General features: G+C 41.1%; 1 protein-coding gene across 11 annotated transcripts in view; it reads right to left on the reverse strand.

Moving 5' to 3' along the window:
• Positions 1-23845, reverse strand: part of CELF2 (CUGBP Elav-like family member 2) — a 363207-nt gene that overhangs the window by 69435 nt on the left and 269927 nt on the right. For 7 of the 11 annotated variants that reach the window (XM_070947538.1, XM_070947536.1, XM_070947543.1 and 4 more), the window contains exons 5-6: positions 17919-18053; positions 2612-2641 (exon numbers count right to left, since the gene is read on the reverse strand). In XM_070947538.1, the coding sequence (XP_070803639.1) occupies positions 2612-2641; positions 17919-18053 (165 nt within the window). The remainder of the gene's footprint in view (positions 1-2611; positions 2642-17918; positions 18054-23845) is intronic. The other 4 variants (XM_070947540.1, XM_070947548.1, XM_070947547.1 and 1 more) reach the window with 1 other exon arrangement.

Below are 23845 nucleotides of genomic sequence, written 5' to 3' on the forward strand. Positions count from 1 at the left end.
CCTTACGTTGTCTGACAGAGTTTGATGGGAAGCGGGTGAGTTTGTAGCCTTTATATCAAAATGGTGGGATTTAGCAACACTGCTGTACGCATTGCTTTTAACATTGCTTTCTTTTTCTTTTTTAATTACCCTTTGAAATTGACATTTCCCAGAGTGCCTTGCAAGAAAAGGGCTGTGAAATAATGCAAATCCAAGTTGATTTCATAGCAGTGCTGGGATGCATTGAAAGCTTTGCTTAATACAACAAATTTGGCTTGGGATGCAATGCTGAAAAGACCTTGATTTCTAAGCCTTTTAGCCTAGTATTTAAAATATGGGCTTCCAAACTAAAAAAAAAATATTAAGAAATGAAATAGCAGCCCAGCTCCCTCAATTGCCTCCAAAAATGGTGATGATGATGATGATGATGATGACTGTTACAATTTTAAAAGGCTTCTAAACAAAGGAAGCTGAATGCAGAGAGACTGAAGCACAGTATTGTCATGGAACTGAGCAAGAAACTTAAAACAAGCTCAGAGTGGGCTTTTTTCTTTCTTTTTTTTCAAATTGGTATCACTGCCCCTGGGATCAGTGAGCCAAATGAAGAATCCATTTTACAGTCCAGCTATTTTAGGGGAATCAATTTGAACACTGACAATACCACTAGCTTCCTTTTGGCCTTCCTCCATGTATACCTGGTAAGAATACCAAGTTGGGAAAAAAAGAAGAAGTCAATAAGATTTTAATTGAACAAGAGGCAGTCCAGGCAATAATAACTGAAGTGCTTTGCAAGTCATGTTTTTGCAAATCAGCTTCAAGAGCTATGCTTTCTCTTCCATAAAGAGGAATGAATGAATCCTCTTATGTTCCCCTTATTTGAAGGGCAGAACCAGAAGATTATCATTTAGTATGTATTTGTTTAGCATTAAGTAGGATTAATGTTGGTACAGAACAATGTTTCTTAATCTTGACCATTTAAAGATGTGTGGACTTCACCTCCCAAAGCTCCCCAGCTGCACCAGGATGGCTGGGGAATTCTGGGAGTTGAAGTCCTTCTTCTCCTTCTTCTTGTGCCATATCCGTCAACGGACATTGGTGATCCTGTTGGCAATCCTATTTTTTTTCAAGAGCCGCACCAAAAAATTGAAGTCCACACATCTTACAAATTGTCAAGATTGAGAAACCCTGACATAGATTGAGAATTAAGGCTCAGCCATTTCAGCATTGTGTTCCAAAGGATGCCCGCTGAGTCTAATCCTTACTTCATTATTTCTTGGTTAGGTTACTTCTCATTCAGGGTTGGCAATGCCATTTCAATTTGCATTTCTCCTTCTGGTTAAGGGGTGGGGGGGGGAGAGGGTTCCATTTCCCCTGACATTTCTGTCAGCAGAAAAGGTATTATTTGCCTAAAGCTATCTAGTGGGAAAAAGTTGGATTTTTAAAAAAGACTTTAAAAATGGCGGAGTGCATTCTTAAAGCTAAACTACAGAAAGGCAGTAGATGACATGTCCTATATGTCATTCATATAATGAAGATATTTGTAGGACGTTGATTGGGCCCTTTTTGAAGACGTCTTTCAAGCAAGAAGGTTGACTTTATTATCTCCAATCAATGCACAATTTACACAAGTTGTTATGTGTCTCACACATGGCTTGCTGGTTAGCAGGATTTAAGGGGGCCAATTTTTTTTTAGTAAAGATTTATGTTTATTTTATTTTGCATTTTAAGTTCTAGGTATGGCAGTAGTTCTCAACCTGTGGTCCTTGGACCCCGAGAAGGGGGCCATATCATCACAAGGGTTCTGCAAAGACTTGAAGAAATGTGATGATTTAAATCTTAAGTCTTGGGGGACCCTGACCATGGCCTGTGGCCACAAAAGGTATTTAAAGGGGGTCCTTGGTGGAAAGAAAGCTTGAGAATTACTGTTCTAGAGCAGGGGTCTCCAACCTTGGCAACTTTAAGACTTGTGGACTTCAATTCCTAAAATTCTGGGAGTTGAAGTCCACAAGTCTTAAAGTTGCCAAGATTGGAGACCCCTGTTCTAGGGTTTGTGTCAAGGTGTTTTATTCCATGTCTCTTATTATTATTATTATTTTTTCAAGTTCTGCATGTGATTTTTGGATTAGAATAAATTAAGCGGAGGGATTTTCTTTTCTTTTTTTAAAAAAAATTGTCAATAAAAAGCAGGAGATTTTTTTGAGACCGGCTCCTGTTTTTGTAAAGGCAATTTGTTCTTCCTCTCTCGCCTCAGATGGAGAAGGTAGCTGTGTCTGCCTAAACTCAAATCCATACCCCATTAGTTCATTAAAACGTCTATCGGTGCATATTGCGTCAACTAGAACCTCTGTGATATTTCACAGAGAAATCGATTCGCTTCCAAAACTTCGTGTTGTGGCTTGGCGCTATTGTCAGTTTTGAAAACCCAAATTGTTTACCAAGGGATGCTGATGGCTCACGGGGGAGGGTGGGGGAACGGGACCTGTTGATGACTGAACAATGTAGACACCTGACAAGTTTCTCCTGTCATCATTTCCGACACATTTAATACATTACTCAAAGCAGAACAACAACTTTATATAATTTACGTTAGACAAATAGGTGCATGAGTAAAATGGTAAATGGTCTACAGTACCTCGGCTAGACTCCGTATTGAAGCTGTGCACTAAAATTAAAGAGGTCCAAATTTACCATCAGTCTCGACATCATCTCTCTTTAAAAACATTACTCATTATAAAGCAGAGAAACAAGGGTTACCCATAGTTCATTCTCATATCTGCGTTAAAGCTGGACATTCTCATCTTGTACAAATAAATGCTTGGGGTTATTGGCACCTGTTTCCCTCTTTCGCTCCACCGTCCCATCTTCACTATTCCCGTTCAGAGGGATTGCTGCTGTTTTTTTGGCATCCGGTTTCCCCGCTTCCATAACCCTGCTTTGAAACTTTCTGAAGGACAAGTGAACTTCCTGCCCGATATGATATAGGCCAACGATTCTCAACCTTGGCAACTTTAAGATGAGTGGACTTCAATTCCCAGAATTCCCCAGCCAAAGCAAAGCTGGCTGGGGAATTCTGGGAGTTTGAAGTCCACCCATCTTAAAGTTGCCAAAGTTGAGAATCACTGATGTAGGCAATACAGGAATAATTAACATGGGGGTATTACTTAATTACAGGGAACACGTGGCATGTGTTGAAAGCAGAAATTCTGTGTGTGTGTGTGTGTGTGTGTGTGTGTGTGTGAATGAGAGAGACAGAGAGAGCGAAACGGGTTCACATGGCTACAATTAGCATTTTCCCCAGGAAAAGCTTTCAGCAAAGAAACTCCAAACGTGGATATAATTTAGCAGATAAGGAAGTTAATTAGTTTCAGCTAATGTCAAGGGAATAATTAGCTCTTGATACCCAGATCACAATATGTCTAAGGGTCGGGATTTATGCATCAGTAGCCATATGGAAGAGACTTGCAATCCTTGTACTAATTTCCTACAGAGTACCCATAAATGGACACAGGGACATATGGCAGAAGAAATTGCTATCATTCCGTAATAAAGGAACTTACGCTCGGCAGACATTCCTGCTTAAAAAAAAAAAAGTGGATTCCATATAGAAGTAGTCCTCGATTTACAACAGTTCATTTAGTGACCGTTCAAAGTTACAATGGCACTGGATAAAGTGACTTATGACCGTTTTTCACACTTACGACCATTGCTGCATCCCCATGGCCATGTGATCAAAATTCAGATGCTTGGCAACCGACTCATATTTATGACGGTTGCAGTGTCCCTGGGTGATGTGATCCCCTTTTGCGACCTTCGGACAAGCAAAGCCAATGGGGAAGCCAGATTCACTTAACAACCGTGTTACTAACTTAACAGCTGCAGTGTTTCACTTAACAACTGTGCAAGAAAGGTGGTAAAAAGGGGCAAAATTCACTTAACAACTGTCTCCCTTGGCAACATAAATTTTGGGGTCAATTGTGGTCATAATTCGAGGACTACCTGTATACATTAATATATTTTAGCAATATCTTGATACCTACTTGTGGCCATAAACTACCATCAATAACAGCAACCAAGGATATGGGTTAGGGTGAGGAAATGTTACAGGTATGTCTAAATAAACTTTGTAGGAAGGGAGTAGGAGAACTTGAAATGGGGCTGTTATTCCCCCTGTCTAAAATCTTCTTTTCTGTTCTTTTCCCCTTGAAGTTTTTAAGAGGGAATTAATTGCGCACCGCAATTTGGCCATCACTCAGCACAGGCATGAAGCTGTGAGCAGTGTACAGAATGACAAAGAGAAATCAATAAGGAACATTTTATGCATTTACCACAATTTCAACCCGGTGCCAAGAGATGCTAGGCTTAGCAGATCTCACAAGAACAAACGAACGAATGAAGCATCCTTCTATATCTGTCAAGTTAAATGCAATTATTGCCATCTTTCAACAGCCTCATGAAAAGGGACAATATGTAGGACAGAGAAAACTTTGATGGCGATTGTGTAATTGAACTCCAGTAGCAAAGCCAATAGGCTATGGTTTGAGGAACATGAGTGGCAGATCTCTCTGGATTTCTTAGCTGGTCACTGTAGGACTAAATAGTTGAGTTTCAAAATGATTCAGAAGAAGTACTTTGGACCTTAAATTCATTAAAGCAGGCAAGTTCCCTCAGAAGGCACCGACCTTACGAAAGATCAGAAGAACTTCTTCTGAAACAGTTTGAAGCAGGCTCCACCTTATTATGCAAGACTTGGACAAACCCATTAGGCTCTTTCTGACATTCTAAATGTAAAAAACAAGCTTGTCTATCGATAAAGGAGAATATTTGTAGCTCAGGGTTGAAATGCGGGATCCTTGGTGCTCTCTGAGCTTGGATTGTTTTCTTGCAGACCTTTCATTACCCAAACTAAGTAACATCATCAGAGCGTGATGGTGCCTGCGCAGCTTGCATTGGTTGCCAGTTGCCCTCCAGGTGAGGTTCAAGGTGCTGGTAATGACCTATAAAGCTCTACATGGCTTAGGCCCAGGATACTTGGTGGACCATCTGCAACCAGCAACAGCTTCCCATCGCCCGGTGCGTTCTCACAGGGAGGGCCTGCTCTGGGTACCATCAGCTAGACAATGTCAGCTGGCGGCCCCCAGGAGTAGAGCTTTCTCTGTGGGCACGCCCACCCTTTGGAATCAACTCCCCCTGGGGCTCCGGCTGGCTCCTGACCTCCGCACCTTCCGCCGCGAATTAAAAACATGGCTGTTCGTGGCGCCTAGCCTGCACTGAGGGGGTTTTCGATTATTTTAACGGGTTTTAATATTTGTTTATGTATGTATTTTATGTTTTTATTGGTTTGTTTTAATTGTTGTGAGCTGCCCTGAGTCCTATGGAGATAGGGCGGCATATAAATTATATTAAATAAAATAAATAAATAAATAAATAGAATGCAGTCCTGCAGGCTACTACTGCTGACTGCAATTTGGCAGTTCAAATCTGACCAGGCTCAAGGTTGACTCAGCTTTCCATCCTTCCGAGGTCAGTAAAATGAGGACCCAGATTGTTGGGGGAAATATGCTGACTCTGTAAACCGCTTAGAGAGGGCTGTAAAGCACCGTAAAGCGGCATATAAGTCTAAGTGCTATTGCTATTGTGTTAAAGAAAATCAGAAGGCTGAAGGCAGGGAATACAGGTAGTCCTTGACTTACAACATTCACTTAGTGACCGTTCAAAGTTATAAGTCTAACTGCTATTGCTATCATGAGTACTCAGCAAACTTAGCTTGGTAATGAAAGTTCTGCAAGAAAACAACCAATCTCAGAGAGTACTAAGGATCGAGGTTTGGCAAGAAAAATCTAAATTTTATGTAGAGCTTTTTTAGAGCTGGCAAGAAACTAAAAACTGGCAATTGAAAGAACTGCAACAAAAAATATACCAGAGCTAAGCAATGGAGGTAGCCAAGAACTAGCCTGTTTCCCCTAAAATAAGACCTCCCCAGATAATAAGCCCAATCGGGCTTTTGAGAGCATGCGCTAAAATAAGCCACCCCTGAAAATAAGCCCTCCCCGAAAATATTAAAACACATGCACAGCCAGTCCCCACCATTTCCTCTGGTTAGGGTTAGGGAGATAGAGTTGGAAAAATCAGGTAAGACAGCAAGAGGAGCCCCGTCTTGCTCCATGTGCCCCAAAATAATAAGACCTTCCCGAAAATAAGGCCAAGTGCTTATTTCGGGGTTCAAAAAAAAACATAAAACAGGGTCTTATTTTCGGGGAAACACGGTAGTTGGATGTGTAGAGGCAAACAACTGGATTTAGACTTTTGGCTCTAATTTCCATTTTTTTTATTAAGGGCTACCTAGCCTACCATTTTGAAAACGAAGAAATGTTTTGGAGCTTTGATGAACTGAACATCTCCCTCAGGGCATCCATGGGGAAGGAATGTAAAAAAAAAAAAGAAATTCAAGATGGTGACTACGGCCAGGTATTTGATGTTCTGCCCTTTTGGCGCAAGGCATGGCTGCAGCTGTGATATTGATTGAATCTCTAGCCCTGCCGATGCCTTGGGAGCTGCTATCCGTTCATGCAGCACAATATTTTTTTTTCAGAGTTTTGTATTCAGTCTGAAAAATGCTGCAATAGCTTTCAGCAATCCAGTCTTTTCTTTCCCCCCCCAGACTGATGCAGTCTGAAAAGAAAGTTCAGGTTTCTTAAATGTCTTGCAGAGAAGCGCTGTACTCGTGCAAGATCCAAAGCATTTTTTCCAAATCGGTTTGAAGCACGCATAATATTAAGAGTTGATTAACCTGGCAGTGGTTAAAAATTAGATGATTCAATGATAAAACTGGAGTCCAAGCAGGGCTGCTGTTATTATACCTTGAGGGAAACAATGGCAATTTAAACACGTCTGCCTAGAGAACTTTCATTGAGGGACAGCTTAAAAAACCAATCATATATATTTTGGATATGTGGGAGAACATACCTCAAAGTGGCATCTGAATGGGCAGTTTCCAGGCTGTGTGTATGGCTATTCGGGTTTTCTCCTGCATAAAATTGGAAGTGTCTTGGCGACGTTTTGACGAAGTCCAATCCAATCAGAGCACAGCCAAGCCCCCAACCAATCAGAACACACCTCCACCCAATCAGAACACAGCCAAGCTCCCACCCAATCAGCTCCCACCCAATCAGCTCCCACCCCCACTGGCAGTTAAAAGGAAGAAACAGCTGCGATCACACATTGCTCCTAGAAGCACGAAGCTGAAAACACCAGCCTGAAGATGACGAATGAGACTTCGTCGAAACGTCGCCAAGACACTTCCAATTTTACGCAGGAGAAAACCCGAATAACCAAAGACCTACATATATATCTTTAGCCAGGTTCTTCCTACGTAAACCAAGATTTTTATGCAACCCAATCTTGGTTTACGTAGGAAGAACCTGGCTAAAGAGAAATACACATAAAGCCTACGAAAAGGAAAGAAAACAAATATATATACTGTGTGTGTATACACACACACACACATTTTACATCAGCCTTCCCCAACATGATGCTGGGTGCTTATCTGGTGAAGGATACCAGCCTAAAAAAAAATCTGCAGAATGTGAAAAGTGGCATTGATAGGTTTGTGGTGCATTTTTTCCCTTTTTTCACAACCCCGTAATCCTTAGATTCAGGGTGGAGTCGGGGCGACTGAATGGAGCTGAGCATTTACTGGCTGGATGCCCTTCCTGACGCCTACATGGAGTTCGTAGCAGATATTTTCTCTTTGTGCCCTGATAGAGAAACATCTGTCACTTTCTAGATTGAGCTCTCAACCTTCCGAGTGGGAGGCGAGCACCTCTAAATCATTGCACCGCTCAGGTTTGTGATGCAATGTTTTATAATTACAAAACATCACAGCTGGAGCTTTGCTTTATAAAATCAAAAAGTCTGGAAATGAAAAACGCATACATAATTTGCCAAATGAGAAGTACCTAAATGTTGTGAGACTTTTCTATCTGGACTTCTCGGCCGCCAGAGTTATAAAGCTAATCCTTCAGCAACCTGCTTCTCAAACATCGGAAATTTTAGTAAAGCTCAAAAAACCTGGGTTTCTGCATTTTCTATACTCCCCCCCCCCCCGTAAAACTGCCTTCTAATCTTTCAATACAGATAAGTGATTGACTGGGAAAAGGTTTCTCAAAGCAATTTCCTCTTACAGACCAGATCCAAAAAAAAATGTACACGGACTGTCAGAGAACGGATTTAAGAATGCATCTATTATACTTGTTATCTCAATTGAAATGCTATCTTAACTTAGATTCTGTGTTATCTTCAGCACGACAAGAGAACTTTAATATCTGCAAGCTATTATTTCAAGCTGTGTACTTTGGAATGTATAACTTTGTAAAGGCCAGCATCTCTGTTAAGAGACTGGTAAATAATGGCAACCAAATCGGAAGTAACTCTGATGGCATGATTAACATCCATTTTTTTTTAAAAAAAAATGTTAAATACTAGATGCAAAATCTCTTTTATGGGGAGCTTGCTGCCTCAAGCCACTATAGGACTACTATTTTCATTGGACTGAAAATTTAGACAAAAAGGAGGCTAGACCTTCCCAGATCTCAATGAACATGAACCTGAGATTTAACTTTTTTTGTATTTATTAATGAACAAGCCATAGTTAACAGTAATTGTAATTTAGTTTGGATTTTTGTCAGAGCCGAGGTGGCGCAGTGGTTAGAGTGCAGTACTGCAGCTACTTCAGCGGACTGCTAGTTCAGCAGATCAGCGGATCAAATCTCACCGGCTCAAGATTGACTCAGCCTTCCATCCTTCCGAGGTGGGTAAAATGAGGACCCAGATTGTTGGGGGGCAATATGCAATTTAGTATACTGTCTTTGGTGTAAGCTGCCCAGAGTCCTTGGAGAGTGGGCGGCATAGAAATATGAATAATAAAATAAATAATAAATAAATATGGGAGGGAGCATACTGCTTCCCTTTCACCTTTCAGCTCCAATCCAGGAGTCCTCAAGCAGTTGCATTCACGACAAACCATTTTATACCATTCATGACAAACCATTTATATATAATATGTATGTATGTATGTATGTATGTATGTATGTATGTATGTATGTATGTATATATATATACTAAGTTACAGTTACTGTTAACTATGGCTTGTTCATTAATCTATCTTCACAATGTGTAGTATGCAACTGCCTTGTTTCAAAGAAACCATAGTTCAGATCAATTATTTTGGAGTGTGGACAATTAATCATGGCTAATATAAAATGGAAAGATAAACATCTCTTCACAGCTGTGGCATAGAAAGATGAGAGAAGGAGCATAGAAGCCTGATGTTCATATTTTTCTTATTTTAGTACAGGGACCAGCATTATATGGCCCTCCAGTGGTTGCTAATTGGTTTAGCCAGCGTACACATTACTCAATTCTATTTTTAACTTTGTCTACCAAACTACACAAAGCCAAAAACAAAACAAAACAATAACAAGAAACAAATACAACTCAACACATTTTCCTTCGGAAGTTGTAGATGCTCCAACACTGGAAGTTTTTAAGAAGAGATTGGGCATCCTTTTGTCTGAAATGGTATAGGGTATCCTGCTTGACCTCCAAGGCCCCTTCCAACTCTGTTATTCTGTTATTCCTAAGTATTCCGTAGAAAGAATTCTGGTCATCCAAAAATAATTAGAATTTGAAAAGATGTGGGGCCACAGATACCTACTACAAGCCACAATGAAGTAAAAAAAAAATGCCAACACATGGATATGATGTCATTATGAAAATAACATAATGTCGTTTGTATCATGACATCGGGTGAGAGATACAAGTTGTGTCATTTGCATGAAGACATCATGACACATATGTTGTCACCATCATCCTTACCCCCTGTGTAAAGGCTGTGCTTCATGGTTTCACCATTTTAATAAACTAACTCAATCCGGCAGTCAGGCCAATCTCAAAAAAGCCATATTTCAATTTCATTACTGAGGTTTTCACTCTCCGAAGACTCACCGCCCTGAGTCTACGGAGAGGGGTGGCATATAAATTAAATTAAATTAAATTAAATTAAATTAAATTAAATTAAATTATTAAATTAAATTAAATTAAATTAAATTAAATTAAATTAAATTAAATAATTAAATTAAATTAAATTAAATTAAATTAAATTAAATTAAATTAAATTAAATTAAATTAAATTAAATTAAATTAAATTAAATTAAATTAAATTCATATACTTAAAGCTAGCTTTCTTCTCCCAACTGTGCACTTATTTGCTATGTGGGCATCATATAGCTAAGCTGTTTTCAGGATGTGGGTTGTTGAACTGCAATTTGGCAGTTCAAATCTCACCAGGCTCAAGGCTGATCCATGAGCCATGGTGGCGCAGTGGTTAGAATGCAGTACTGCAGGCTACTTCTGCTGCCTGCCAGCTGCTTGCAATTTAGCAGTTCAAATCTCACCAGGCTCAAGGTTGACTCAGCCTTCTAGCCTTCCGAGGTGGGTTAAAATGAGGACCCAAATTGTTGGGGGCAATAGGCTGACTCTGTAAACCGCTTAGAGAGGACTGTAAAAGCACTATGAAGCGGTATATAAGTCTAAGTGTTATTGCTATTGCTATCCTTCCATCCTTCCGTGGTTGGGTAAAATGAGGAGCCAGATTGTGGGGGCAATAGGCTGACTCAGTAAGACCGCTTAGAGAGGGCTCTAAAAGCACTGTGAAGCGGTATATAAGTCTAAGTGCTATTGCTATTTTTTGGTGACTTTTAATCCTAAAATTCTACAGGTCTGTAGGATCTCTGGGCTTTGGGGGCCTAACCTGATGTCCTCTCCGGACCTCAGAAATTGACTGTAACTTAGCAAAAAGCCCCCGCACCATAACCATCATTTTTCCATCATAGCAATGCTCTGCCATGCCATGCTTCATTAATCTGTGGTTGACTGTATAATTATAATCTAGGGATGAATCAACATGTGAAGTTATGTAGATAGAGGATATTCCATTACTAAAACAACAAAAGACTTCAGTTCAACCAGACCCTGACTTAATCCAGAATAGCGTTTGTCTTTCCAAATTATGCATGGAAGACTCAAATAGCTCTTGCCAGCCTGAAAACCCTCAGCTCTTCATTAGCTTCCCTGTGTATTATTTCACTAATTGCCCAGATACCTGTACTCTCCCATTTCCTCCTTGCATGGTTAATCCAATTAGTACTATTAACATGGAAAATTAAAATGTTTAATTTGCTTTGCTCTCCTTGGTACTGAAATCGTGCGATATAGCTTCAGCTGCAACTGCAAAAGTGAAATTGCTCCAGGTTTATTTGTATTTATTTTTTTATATTGGAAAAGACTACTCACAACACTTCAATTTGGTTCTCTCTCTGAAGAGTTTAGCACAGTTTAGTGTATTGTTCTCAAGCTTCTGCACCAGGAAAGCTTTAGAACTGAAGGAAGGATGGTATGGAGCAGTGGTGAAATCCAAATTTTTTTTTACTACCGGTTCTGTGGGCGTGGTTTGTTGGGCGTGGTGTGGCTTGGTGGGCATGGCAGGGGAAGAATACTACAAAATCCCCATTCCCTCCCCACTCCTGGGGGAAGGATACTGCAAAATCTCCATTCCCACCCCACTCTTGGGCCAGCCAGAGGCAGGTTCTCTGAACTGCTCAAAATTTCTGCTACCAGTTCTCCAGAACCTGTCAGAATCTGCAGGATTTCACCTCTGGCATGGAGGCAGCTTAATTCCATTCTGTTAACCATAATCTGATTTCCAGCAACATCCACTGGCTATCTACTGGACAATCCAATGATCAAAAGTTTCCCAGTCCTTCATCCTACATTATAATTCTGTAATTCCTCCTTCCATAGCCTCTATGATCTTGGGCAAGACATAAAAGGTCACTTCTAGGCCTAACCTAGATAACACCTGCAATAATTTCCCCTTCTAACTGAACTCGAATGCATTCACAGATCCTAGAACTAGTAAGGTAAAGTAAAGGTTCCCCTCGCACATATGTGCTAGTCGCTCCCAACTCTAGGGGGCGGTGCTCATCTCCGTTTCTAAGCCGAAGAACCAGCGCTGTCCGAAGACGTCTCGTGGTCATGTGGCCGGCATGACTCAACGCCAAAGGCGCACAGAATGCTGTTACCTTCCCACCAAAGGTGGTCCCTATTTTTCTACTTGCATTTTTTACATGCTTTCGAACTGCTAGGTTGGCAGAAGCTGGGACAAGTAATGGGAGCTCATCCTGTTAGGCGGCCCTAGGGATTCGAACTACTGAACTTCCGACCTTTTGATTGACAAGCTCAGCATCTTAGCCACTGAGCCACCGCATCTCTCCTAGTATCTACCCTCTAGTACCTACGCTCAAAATCCCTTGATTGCTTTTACATTTCTTAAGCTTCCCATTTTGCACGTTGTTGTATCCCTTGATCAAATTCAGTAGATGTTATTTTGAGATTCTACATTGCTCTGACTTACCATGCTGCCTGGCTTATCTACTCAGGGCTTGGCTAACTTTACTAAGATTTTCCTTGTGCTTGTGAACTACTCATGCTTGCCAATGAGTCAATGGGCAAACTGTTTGAGCTTTAATTAACTAGCCCATCTAATTTCTGATTACGGCTTTGGCATATTGCCTGGACATCAGCATTATCTCTACTACGTGGCTTCACACAATCTTATTTCTAATTTCTGCCTTGCTTTCTTCTGCTTTGCACGTTGGTGTCTGCCTGCCTTCCTTCCTGCCTATCTATCTATCTATCTATCTATCTATCTATCTATCTATCTATCATCTATCTATCTATCTATCTATCTATCTATCTATCTATCTATCCATCCATCCATCCATCCATCCATCCATCCATCCATCCATCCATCCATCCATCTATCTTCCTAACTGCCCATCTCTCTCAGAGGGAAGATCTGGGTGGTGTACAATATAATTGATAAAATGAACATTAAACTAAGAATTAATTTAAGATTAAAAAGTTTTCATTATTAAATCCAGAAAGCTGTTTAAGAAGTTATTAAATGCCTCACTCTCTGCATTCAGGTTCATAAAAGAAGCTATTATGTGACAGTTCTCAAAGAAGGCTACTTTGGGCCAACCAGTTCTGCCATTCCTGGATGAAAATGATGATCTTTTATTTATTTCAGTCTTGTTGTAGGGTTGCTTTGGAGATGAAAAATATTTTGTCACTCAAACGACCTTTGGTGAGAGGAACTGCAACAATGAGATCTTCCCAATTCTCCTGGACCTTTCGGTGACTGTTGATGCTGCAAACCACTATATCTTATGATAGTTCTTAGTTAAAATGTCCATTTCCTGAAGACATACTTCGGAATAATTTCTCAACTTCCTGGCTTTTTTGGGTGCTGTTCCTTCCCCTGGAGTGGGGTGGGAATGGGGATTTTGCAGTATCCTTCGCCCAGGAGTGGGGTGGGAATGGGGATTTTGCAGTATCCTTCCCCTGGAATGGGGAGGAAATGGGGATTTTGCAGTATCCTTCGCCCAGGAGTGGGGAGGGAATGGGAATTTTGCAGTAACTTCCCCAGGAATGGGGAGGGAATGGGGATATTGCAGTATCTTTCCCCCAGGAGTGGGGAGGGAATGGGAATTTTGCAGTAACTTTTCCCCTGGAGTGGGGAGGAAATGGGGATTTTGCAGGATCCTTCGCCCAGGAATGGGGAGAGAATGGGGATTTTGCAGTAACCTTCCCCTGGAGTGGGGAGGGAATGGGGATTTTGCAGTAATTTTCCCCCTGGAGTTGGGAGGAAATGGGGATTTTGCAGGATCCTTCGCCCAGGAATGGAGAGGGAATGGGGTTTTTGCAGTGACCTTCCCCTGAAGTGGGGAGGGAATGGGGATTTTGCAGTAGCCTTCCCCTGAAGTGGGGAGGGAATGGAGATTTTGCAGTAACCTTCCTCCAGGAGTGGGGTGGGAATGGGGATTTTGCAGTAACCTTCCTCCAGGAGTGGGGTGGGAATGAGGATTTTGCAGTATTCTTCCCCCAGGAGTGGAGTGGGAATGGGGATTTTGCAGTAGCCTTCCCCTGCCACACCCACAGAACCGGTAGTAAAAAATTTTGAATCTCACCACTGGTGCTGTACTTCTTTCTCCCAAACTGCTGACTATCTACACAGAATTGTTGGGAGAAGTTGTTTAGAGATCTACCACATAAAAAAAAAACATGTGGGGGGGAGTAGGTGAGCCTCCCCTTGAAGTTTTTCAAATAAACTGCTCCATTTCTGGAAGAATTTCCCTGGGGGGGGAGGGCGGCACCTTGATTGCCATCATTTTTACGATTCCTGGGGCGATGACAGAAGATATTTTTATTCTGCAACACATATTCATTGGTCTCTCTCTCTCTCTTTTTAAAAAACATGATTGGATTGTGGTATGGCCTTATAATTTTTGGTATTTTATCTCACCCTTTACCCACCTAAGATTGTAGGGATGTATTAGGAAATTCTAGGGAACACATGGTCTTGGAGAGTGAAGCCCATCAGTCAGACACAGAGTTGGGAAGGGCTGTTTGACGTGGTATTAAATTCTCAATTTATTTGTGGGCTGCTTTGGGCCTGGCTATTGAAATAATAATAGTAAATAAAGAATAAACAAATATTTCTCTTACTATCCTTTCACACCTGAAGGCTGGATTGGAGTTAAGGAGTATCAGAGCCAATAATAGCCAAGAATAAGGATTATGGACACCAATTGCCATAACAGCTTCAATTTTTTACCTCTCCCCATTGAATTCATAATCCAATGGGCTTTCCAGAGTGATCCTATTATTTGAATGGGGGAACCGGCTCTCTTGTAACATCTGCCCTCTGATAGGCATCAATCTCTTTTGATAGACTCAGGGTCTCTTTGGTTCCAGGTGAAATCCAGCATAGGTTTTTTTTTTTTTTTAGGAATAATGTTAAAAGGAAGTGCAATTCAAGAAGGAAGGAATACCTCCCCAATATGTAAGCTTTCATTTAAGATGCAATACATCTGACCCATTATTTATCCTCTGCCCACTCTAATTCACAAATGCTTCTTTATACCTCTGACAATGTTCTGACAATGAAATACATAAAATATAAAGTTACACAGATACTGCCAAAGACACAATATGCAGAAAACTCCCTCCACTTCTGATTTAAACAACGCTCATTCTATCCACAAACAGACAAGACTTTTCCCTTTCTAGAATGAATTTGTGTGTGTGTATGCTGTATATACATATATGCATACACGCATTATATATATTTATATATATATAAATGTATATGTATATGTGATGTATATGTGTGTGTATATATATATATATACACACATATACATCAGCATAATTTTTATAAATATATACAAATAAATATAATATGCTGGTGTTCTCAGAAATGATTTCAGCAAAATTTAGTTGAATATATACAGGATATGTAATAAACTGTGGTTCTATTATATTGAATTAATTTTATTGCCCTTCAAGATATTTAAGCCTGCTACCTCCATATACTTCTATTTATTCCTCTGAGCCTTTTGAAGTGAGATATTTGAATTAGAAAAATTGTTTGAATTCAACAATAGAATCTCTTCTGATTCAGACTTTCACGAATGGTTTATAATTGATTCAAGTATATTATTGCCTGGACTCTACATAATAGACTTTGTCACTGTGGGTGATCAAATGGTTATCATAAACATGGAACACAGCATTTATTAAATTTCAGCTTTTCAGGTTTCTAGCCCTTGTTAGCACAATAGATTTGAACATGTCTGAACATATTCAAATCTGTCATGCTAATAAGAGCTAGAAACTGCAGGAGGTTGGACTAGAAGATCTCCAAGGCCCCTTCCAACTCTGTTATTCTGTTATCTCTACCGAATGAGAAAGTGGAAGGGAGCAGAGGTGGTTTGCGAATGGTGAAGATGTCTTGACTCATGTCAACTAAAGCAGAATAAATAACTGAGAAATAAACATTTATCTGAAAAAGAATCTAAATAATTTGCCGGAGTATTGTTTATCCTAAGAAGGCCAGATTTTTTTTTTTTAAAAAAAAATTAAACTTGCACACTTCCTTGCAAATATAGGAATGTACTTTCTTTTAAAACGAAGGACAGAAATTGCTACGGAATCAAATATTTGGCTTACCAATACGTAACTTGGTCTTTGATGCGTTTGCCCGTTGTGAAAAGTGCTCAGCCTACATTTAGATGGCTACCAAATTACAGTGAAATGTCAAAAACTTGGGGATACTTGATATTTCTCAGTGTGCCTTAAGAAGATTTTAAGACAGGACCCTGTTTTGCATCTCTCTCTTCCCTAAAAATCAAGAATGTGGAAATTTTATTGGATGAAGGCTGTAATTCCCTTGAGGATAATCTAATTAAGGTATGGTGATCATGACGGGCTGGGTAGTGTGTGAGAGATGGATGGAATCAATATTTTTATCTCTCTCTCTCTCTCCTTTTTTTTCTTGCTTTCATCTTGGTTACTAAAGGGAAGGTAGCAGTCCTGAATTGATTACCTCCAGAAGGCTTCTCAAGCTACATCGAACCCCTGCTGGTTGCATTTCTCTGCTGTAAATGATCAGATGGGTGTTGTTCTCCTATAGAGCATCAACACTCACCAGAAAAATGTCAGGATCATTTCTCTCTCATCTTACCACAGCCTTAAAGCAGTAAATGTCAATATTCACTGGGTTTTAAATGTTTATTGTAGCAAATATTCTTTGTGGGGGTATTTCCGGAAGAAAGGTTGGGGCTTTGATAGGCCTTATCCCTACTTAATCATTAAATTCCCTAGATGACTTCTCTCAGCCTAATTTACAGAAGGGATGTTGCAAGGATGAAAGCAAAGGACCGGAAGAAAATGTATACATGGAGAAAACATTGCACTTGTTAGCTTGAGTTCCTGGAGGAAAGACAACCCATGACTTTAATCTCTCTCTCTCCCTCCCTCTCTCTGTCTCTCTCTCTCTCTCTCTCTCTCTCTCTGTGTGTGTGTACAATATATATGCAGGAACCTTACCCTAGATATGGACTATGGCATTTCTTTTCTAATAGACTAAATGTGAATAGGTAGCTAACGCTGGAATCGAAATTCAAGAAATTGGGAATAAGGCTGAATGAACGACTCGGTGAGACTTGAATAAAACCGAGTTGTTAATCATTCATATTGAGAACCTTCACATAGTCAACCCAGAAGGCTCTCCCCAGTCTCTTCAAACTTCAGATCTGCACTATATCACCCCTTGAGAGCCACCTATATCTTTTTTTAAATCTAGAGTCAGGACCCAGCTGTACTATCCAAGATGTGCTTAGAAAACAAGTGGTTCTTTGCTCTCCTTAGTTACAAATCTACAGGGGAGTTGTCCAACGGAGATACCTAAAGATTAGCTCAGGATATTGCATGCTTCTCAGGTGTGATCAAGAAGCAATACTCGGGGCCAGGGTGGTCAGATGAAGATGTGCAGCCAGCAGACAGAGCTATATTGAAATGTTGAGGTCAACAGGGCAGGGGAACAAATTCAGAAAAAACAAATACTTTTAAGGACCTACTTCTTATTTCCATCCCTATCAAAAAAAGCTGAATTATGGGATTTGGGGATACACACAATGGGGGAAAGCAAAACTTGTCTTCTTTGGGTTGAAGAGAAAGAGGGAAACAACCCGCAGGGGAGTGCAAGGAAGGCTGATATTAATTACTGCCCACCCTCTCAATCCAGAACGGTAGGGCTAAACAGTGGGAGAAAGGACCCCATGGAATTTCTTGTGGACCTTTAAAAAAATTCTGCTGAAGTTCTATGAAAAAGGGCTTGTCCCACGACATCTGAGCTCAACCTTGATCTTGATCAACCAGTTCTGTTTTCCCACCCCCACCCCCACCCCACCTACCACACCCAATTCTACCTCGCCTTTTAAAACAAGAGGGCCCTTATGAGACGGTGTTATGCTCACCTCTGCTGAGTCCGTCTGGTCCCCGAAGGATTCGGCATTCTTCTATCTGGCCAAATGGAGAAAACATCACTCTGATATCGTTCTCATTACACTTCTTCGAAACCATTCCTATGAACAATTTTCTGTCTTCCACAGCTAGAAGATTAAAATAATAATACTAATAATATCCACAACGGCAAAAGGCATCTCTCTCTTATCTCTCTCTCTTTCGCTCTCACTCTCTCTCACTCTTTCTCTCACACTTTCCTCATCTGTGATCAATGCTTATTACCACATCAAAAAGCAAGCGACAGAGTTGTGAGCGTAGCGCTGTCCCCGGGTGAGAAGGCAGGCGGAAAACACTTCACACACACAACAACACTTCTCTGAATCACCTGCCTTTCTCCGGAGAGCGTTCCGTAGCTTGCAACTAGGACTTCTTTGGCTATTTGGGCATTTTACAGACTAGGAGAGGCAGTTAGCTTTTTTACCTGTCATTTCACAGTTGAAATAGAAACATCCATCTAATAAGTAAAGGCTAAATGTTGGTGAGTAGGATCAGAGAGGGAGCCTATTCTAACCTAGCCACCACAAGAGCCATGGTGGCGCAGTGGTTAGAGTGTAGTATTGCAGGCTACTTCTGCTGACTGCCGGCTGCCTGCAATTTGGCAGTTCGAATCTCACCAGGCTCAAGGTTAGACTCAGCCTTCCATCCTTCCGAGGTGGGTATAATGAGGGCCCAGACTGTTGGGAGTAAGAGGCTGACTCTGTAAACCGCTTAGAGAGGGCTGTAAAGTACTGTAAAGTGGTATATAAGTCTAAGTGCTATTGCAAACCTAGTTTGGTAATGAAAGTTCTGCAAGAAAACAATCAAGCTCAGAGAGTACCAAGGACTGAGTTTTTTTAGATTTGGCAAGAAAAACCTACATTTTATGTAGAGTTTTTTTAGATTTGGCAAACAACTACAAACTGGCAATAGAAAGAACTGCAACAAAAAATATACATAGAGGCTAACAACTGGATTTAGACTCTGTCAACTGCTTAGAGAGGGGCTGTAAAAGCACTGTGAAGCGGTATATAAGTCTAAGGGCTATTGCTATCTCCCCCCATTTTGCCTACGCAGGTATGAAAGAGAAATTGGGAACAAAAAGTGGTCTGAATATTCAAATTGAAATGGGTTAATAGGCAGCCTTTTTTTAAAAAAAAACCTATAACGATCCAGCTATTCTTATCTCATGCAGACATTGTTCGCAAGCACACTCATTAGACCAGAGAAACACTTCAAGGAAGTGTTATAAAATTATTTCAGGGTAAATGAAATCCCAGCAGATTCGCGATGCCGGACTGGCAAAAAAGAAAAGTGGGATTAGGTGGGGTTAAATTACTGTTCGATTATTTCACTTGATATAAAGGAGCGAAAAGGAAAAAAAGAAATAGGGAAAAAAAAAAAAAACTAGGTCAAGGCCTATGCGTCCAGGCAAGTTTCAGCAAATGCACATTCAGAAATTTTAAATTTACAGAGCTTGGAAATAAACAAGGACTGAATTAATTGAATATCTGTTACTGGTGCAGAACGTGTCTGGCAACACCTCACTGACATGGGGCTCGGAAACTAAGTGGAACTTTGAAAGGAGATTCCTCAGGTGGTGTTTTTAAACCTTGGCAACTTTTAAGACGCTTGGACTTCAACTCCCAGAATCCCCCAGCTTCTTGTCATGGTTGGCTTTCATGTTTCTTAGATTTTTAAAATTTATTTATTTATTTGTCAAGCATGTATAAGATAACAGATATAAGTATAAACATGATTATGAATACAGGAAATGGATACGAATAAATGGGGACAGTAGGACAGGGTCGTTGGTGGGTTTATGCACGCCCCTTACAGACCTCTTAGGAATGGGGTGATGTCAACAGTGGACAGTCTAAGGTTAAAGTTTTGGGGGGTTTGGGGATGAAACCACAGAGTCAGATAGTGCATTCCAGGCATTGCCCACTCTGTTGCTGAAGTTGTATTTTCTGCAATCGAGTTTGGAACGGTTTACCTTGAGTTTGTATCTATTGTGTGCTCATGTATTGCTGCGGTTCAAGCTGAAGTAGTCATTGACAGGTAGGACGTTGTAGCAGATAATTTTGTGTACTACGCTTAGGTCAGACTGAAGGTGGCATAGTTCTAGGTTGTCCAAGCCCAAAATTTCAAGCCTGGTGGCATAAGGTATTCTGCTGCGAGCAGAGGAGTGGAGGACTCTTCTCGTGAAATACCTCTGGACTCGCTCAATTGTATTAATGTCCGATATACAGTGCGGGTTCCAGACAGATGAGCTGTATTCAAGAATTGGTCTAGCAAAGGTTTTGTTAGATAGGGGAGGACATACCTCACCTCTTCACTCCTGCCTTGTCCGTGGATAGCATCGCAAACAAACAAACAAAAATCAACTGGGTTATCTTGGGATCTTTCATTTAAAACCAGGGCCTTTTGAAAGAACTATCAGTTGTTTTCCTTAATCAGAACAAGGTACACTAAATGGTCAGCCATGCTATGAGATCCTCAGTGCCATCTGATCCAAAAGGATTACAGGATCATCGATGTATGATTGAGAGCATTAGGGAGTTTTGCTCACCGGTGTACAGGTGGTCCTCGACTTACGACCACAATCAAACCCTAAATTTCTGTCGCTAAGTGAAACATTTGTTAAGTGAGTTTTGCACCCTTTTATGATCTTTCTTGCCACGGTTGTTAAGTGAATCACGGCGGTTGTTCAGTAACACGGTTGGTTAAGTGAATCTGGCTTCTTCCCCCTTTTGACTTTGCTTGTCAGAAGGTCGCAAAAGAGGATCGCGTGACCCCAGGACACCGCAACCGTCATAAATGTGAGCCAGTCACTAAGTGTCTGGATATTGATCATGTGTCTGTGGGGATGCTACAATGGTCGCTTGGAAAAACGACCACAAGTGCCTTTTTTCAGTGCCGTTTGTAACTTTGAATGGTCACTAAACGAATGGTTTTAAGTCGAGGACTACCTGCGTAGTGACTGGTTGTCTTTGTTCCTCGGGATCGTGAGTTTCTTGGATTGAGAGTTTCAGTTAAGACCTGCTGTCCCCAAAGTCTGTTTGCCTGTTCTCGGCCGCATATTGCTAGGAAAGCATACCGACTGTTTTCCGTGCTTCGCTCTCATTTTGAGAAGGCCAATATGAGACTCAAGAGACGGGGCCAACGGCCTGAATGAGCTGCTAATATGCCGGAGACCATGTTCCACAATTTTCTACAAGAAAATGTGAGCAACCTCTGCCCTCCAGATGTCAAACCTGGGCTGCTGCCCATGATGCTGGCATCTTAACAACCTTTGGAGGGAGGAAAAGGCTAACCGGGATTAGAAAATGCGTTGCAGGCCATGTGCTATGGCTCTTCAAATAAATAAGTTAAAAAGGAAGGTCAGGAGCTTGACCGCAAGGGATAGATGTCAGATTACAAAAAAAAACAAAACCCAACATAAACAAAAGTCTAGTTGCTGGACCTTCCCATGATAGATGGCTTCAAAAATTGTGGAAGAGTGACAACCGGTTGTGTTTGGAGCAACTGTTACCATGGATTATATGACGACTCTTTGGCTCCTGTCATGGTTCCAGAAAAGATAGGGAAATATTGTTTGCTGTTAATGAGCACGCAGAAATTGTAGAGAAACACAGAGCAATTGCTGCTCCACAGACTTTAGAATGGAATAGAATGACGATGTAGGAAGGGACCTTGGAGGTCTTCTAGTCCAAGCCCCTACTCAAACCCTATACCCATGATGGCGAACCTATGGCACGTGTGCCACAGGTGGCACGTGGAGCCATATCGGTGGGCATGCGAGCGTTGCCCTAGTTCAGCTCTCGTGTGCATGCGTGCACCAGCCAGCTGATTTTCGGGCCTTGTGGGCCCACCGGAAGTTGAGAAACAGGCTGTTTCCGGCCTCCAGAGGGCCTCCCGGTGTGGAGGGGTGGGGAAGGCCTTTTTCGCTCTCCCCAGGCTCCTAGAAAGGCTCTGGAGCCTGGGAAGAGCGAAAAACGGGACTTCCGGTCCCACCGGAAGTTAGCAAATGGGCCGTTTCCGGCCTCCAGAGGGCCTCTGGGGGCAGGGAAGGCCGTTTTCGCCCTCTCCAGGCTCCTAGAAAGGCTCTGGAGCCTGGGGAGGGTGAAAACGGGCCTACTGGACCCACCGTGCCATCACGTGCCAAAAGCGGGAGGAGTGCAGGGGGGGTCATGTGCGCATGCGTGGGGGACGCATTGAATTATGGGTGTGGGCATGTGTGCGCGTGATTCCCCCCCTGTGCTCCCCCCGCTTTTGGCATGCGACTGCAAAAAGGTTCGCCATCACTGCCCTATATCATTTCAGACAAATGGTTGTTCAATCTCTTCTTAAAAAACTTCCAGTGTTGTTGGAGCATTCACAACTTTTGGAAGCAAATTGTGTCCCACTGATTAGTTGTTCCAACTGTCCAGAAAATTTCTCCCTTAGTTCTCGGTTGCTTCTCTCCTTGATTAGTTACAGCCTTCTATTTCTGTGAATGTGCAAGCTATTTTAGGAATGAAGGAGCTCTTTCCATTACAATTTATAGGAAAGGAAAAGGGGCTGAAAATAAATATTCTTCAGGACCCCTTCCCATTAATTTACCTACCCCAGATAATAAGTATACACGTTTTCGCAAGAATATATACTGTGGCAGGGGACACGTATCCTCAATTTACGATTAGAGCCTAAAATTTATGTTGCTAAGTGAGTTTTGCCCCGTCTTACGACTTTTCTTGCCACTCTTGTTAAGTGAATCATTGCAGCTGTCAAATTAATAACACGGGTTGTTTAAGTGAATCTGGTTTCCCTATTGACGTTGCCCGTCAGAAGGTCGCAAAAGGGGATCACATGACCCCGGGACACTGCAACCGTCATAAATGTGAGTCAGTTGTCAAGCATCCGAATGTAAATCACGTGACCATATGGGATGCTGCAATGGTTGTAAGTCACTTTTTTTCAGCGCTGTTGTGACTTCTAATAGTCACTAAATGGGCTGCCAAGGACTACCTGTATTTTCTCTCTATTATTCACTCCCCATTATTATTCACGCCATTTCTGAGGAAAAGAACTTTTACCTACCTACAGCTAGGTAAATATGTTATTGTATTAAATAACACAGGTTTTTGTGTAATTCAACTCACAACTCAACTCTAACCTGTACTTCAAAGGTAAACAATTTGCCAAAACAGAACAAATTTTAATAAAGTCTATTAAAAATGTATGTATGCAGAAGGGGGGGGCAGGAAAAGTCAAGGAATAATCCACAATTTCAGCTTCCTTTTTTTCTTTCTATTTCTTTTATTTCAGGCCTGTTTACATGTAAAGCTGTTAAATAACCATTCATTTAGCTTTCCTTCTCCACCCTGTAGAACAAAAACAAAAAACAAAAATACCCAGGGTTTTGTCCTTAATTTTCCAAATGGCTGTCGGTGACAGATTCCCTCTTGGCCTGCTCAAGTTCCACTCGTAAACTGATAAATATGGCAAATTAACTAAAATGATTTCACAGTTTTTTAGCTGGAGGCTGATTTCATAGTAAATTAAACATCCAAAGAACTGACTCAGAGCTAAAAAAGAAAAGAAAAGAAAAAAAGAAACAACCCTAAAAAAATTATATTTGGATCTGCTCGCTTGGTTTACAAAAGGCAGCTGAAGGACCAATTGGAAACAGTTGGTGGTATTTGTGACTGCAAATACATCTTCTTGAGTCAACAAAAATGTTGCCTTTGTTTTTCAGTTTTAATCTTGACATAATGTCTTAAATTCTTCATTATGTGAACAGGGAGACCCTGATTTTAAACTTTCCATTCCTGAGTCTCTAGAACAGAGCAATTTAACCTCAAGGCATCATACAAAGATTTCTCTAACCCTCCTATTAATCTGGTATTAAAAACCATGA

This window comes from Pituophis catenifer, unplaced genomic scaffold, assembly GCF_029215685.1.
Source record: "Pituophis catenifer annectens isolate HBS135680 unplaced genomic scaffold, rPitCat1.0.hap2 SCAF_7, whole genome shotgun sequence".
In the NCBI taxonomy this organism is placed as follows: domain Eukaryota; kingdom Metazoa; phylum Chordata; class Lepidosauria; order Squamata; family Colubridae; genus Pituophis; species Pituophis catenifer.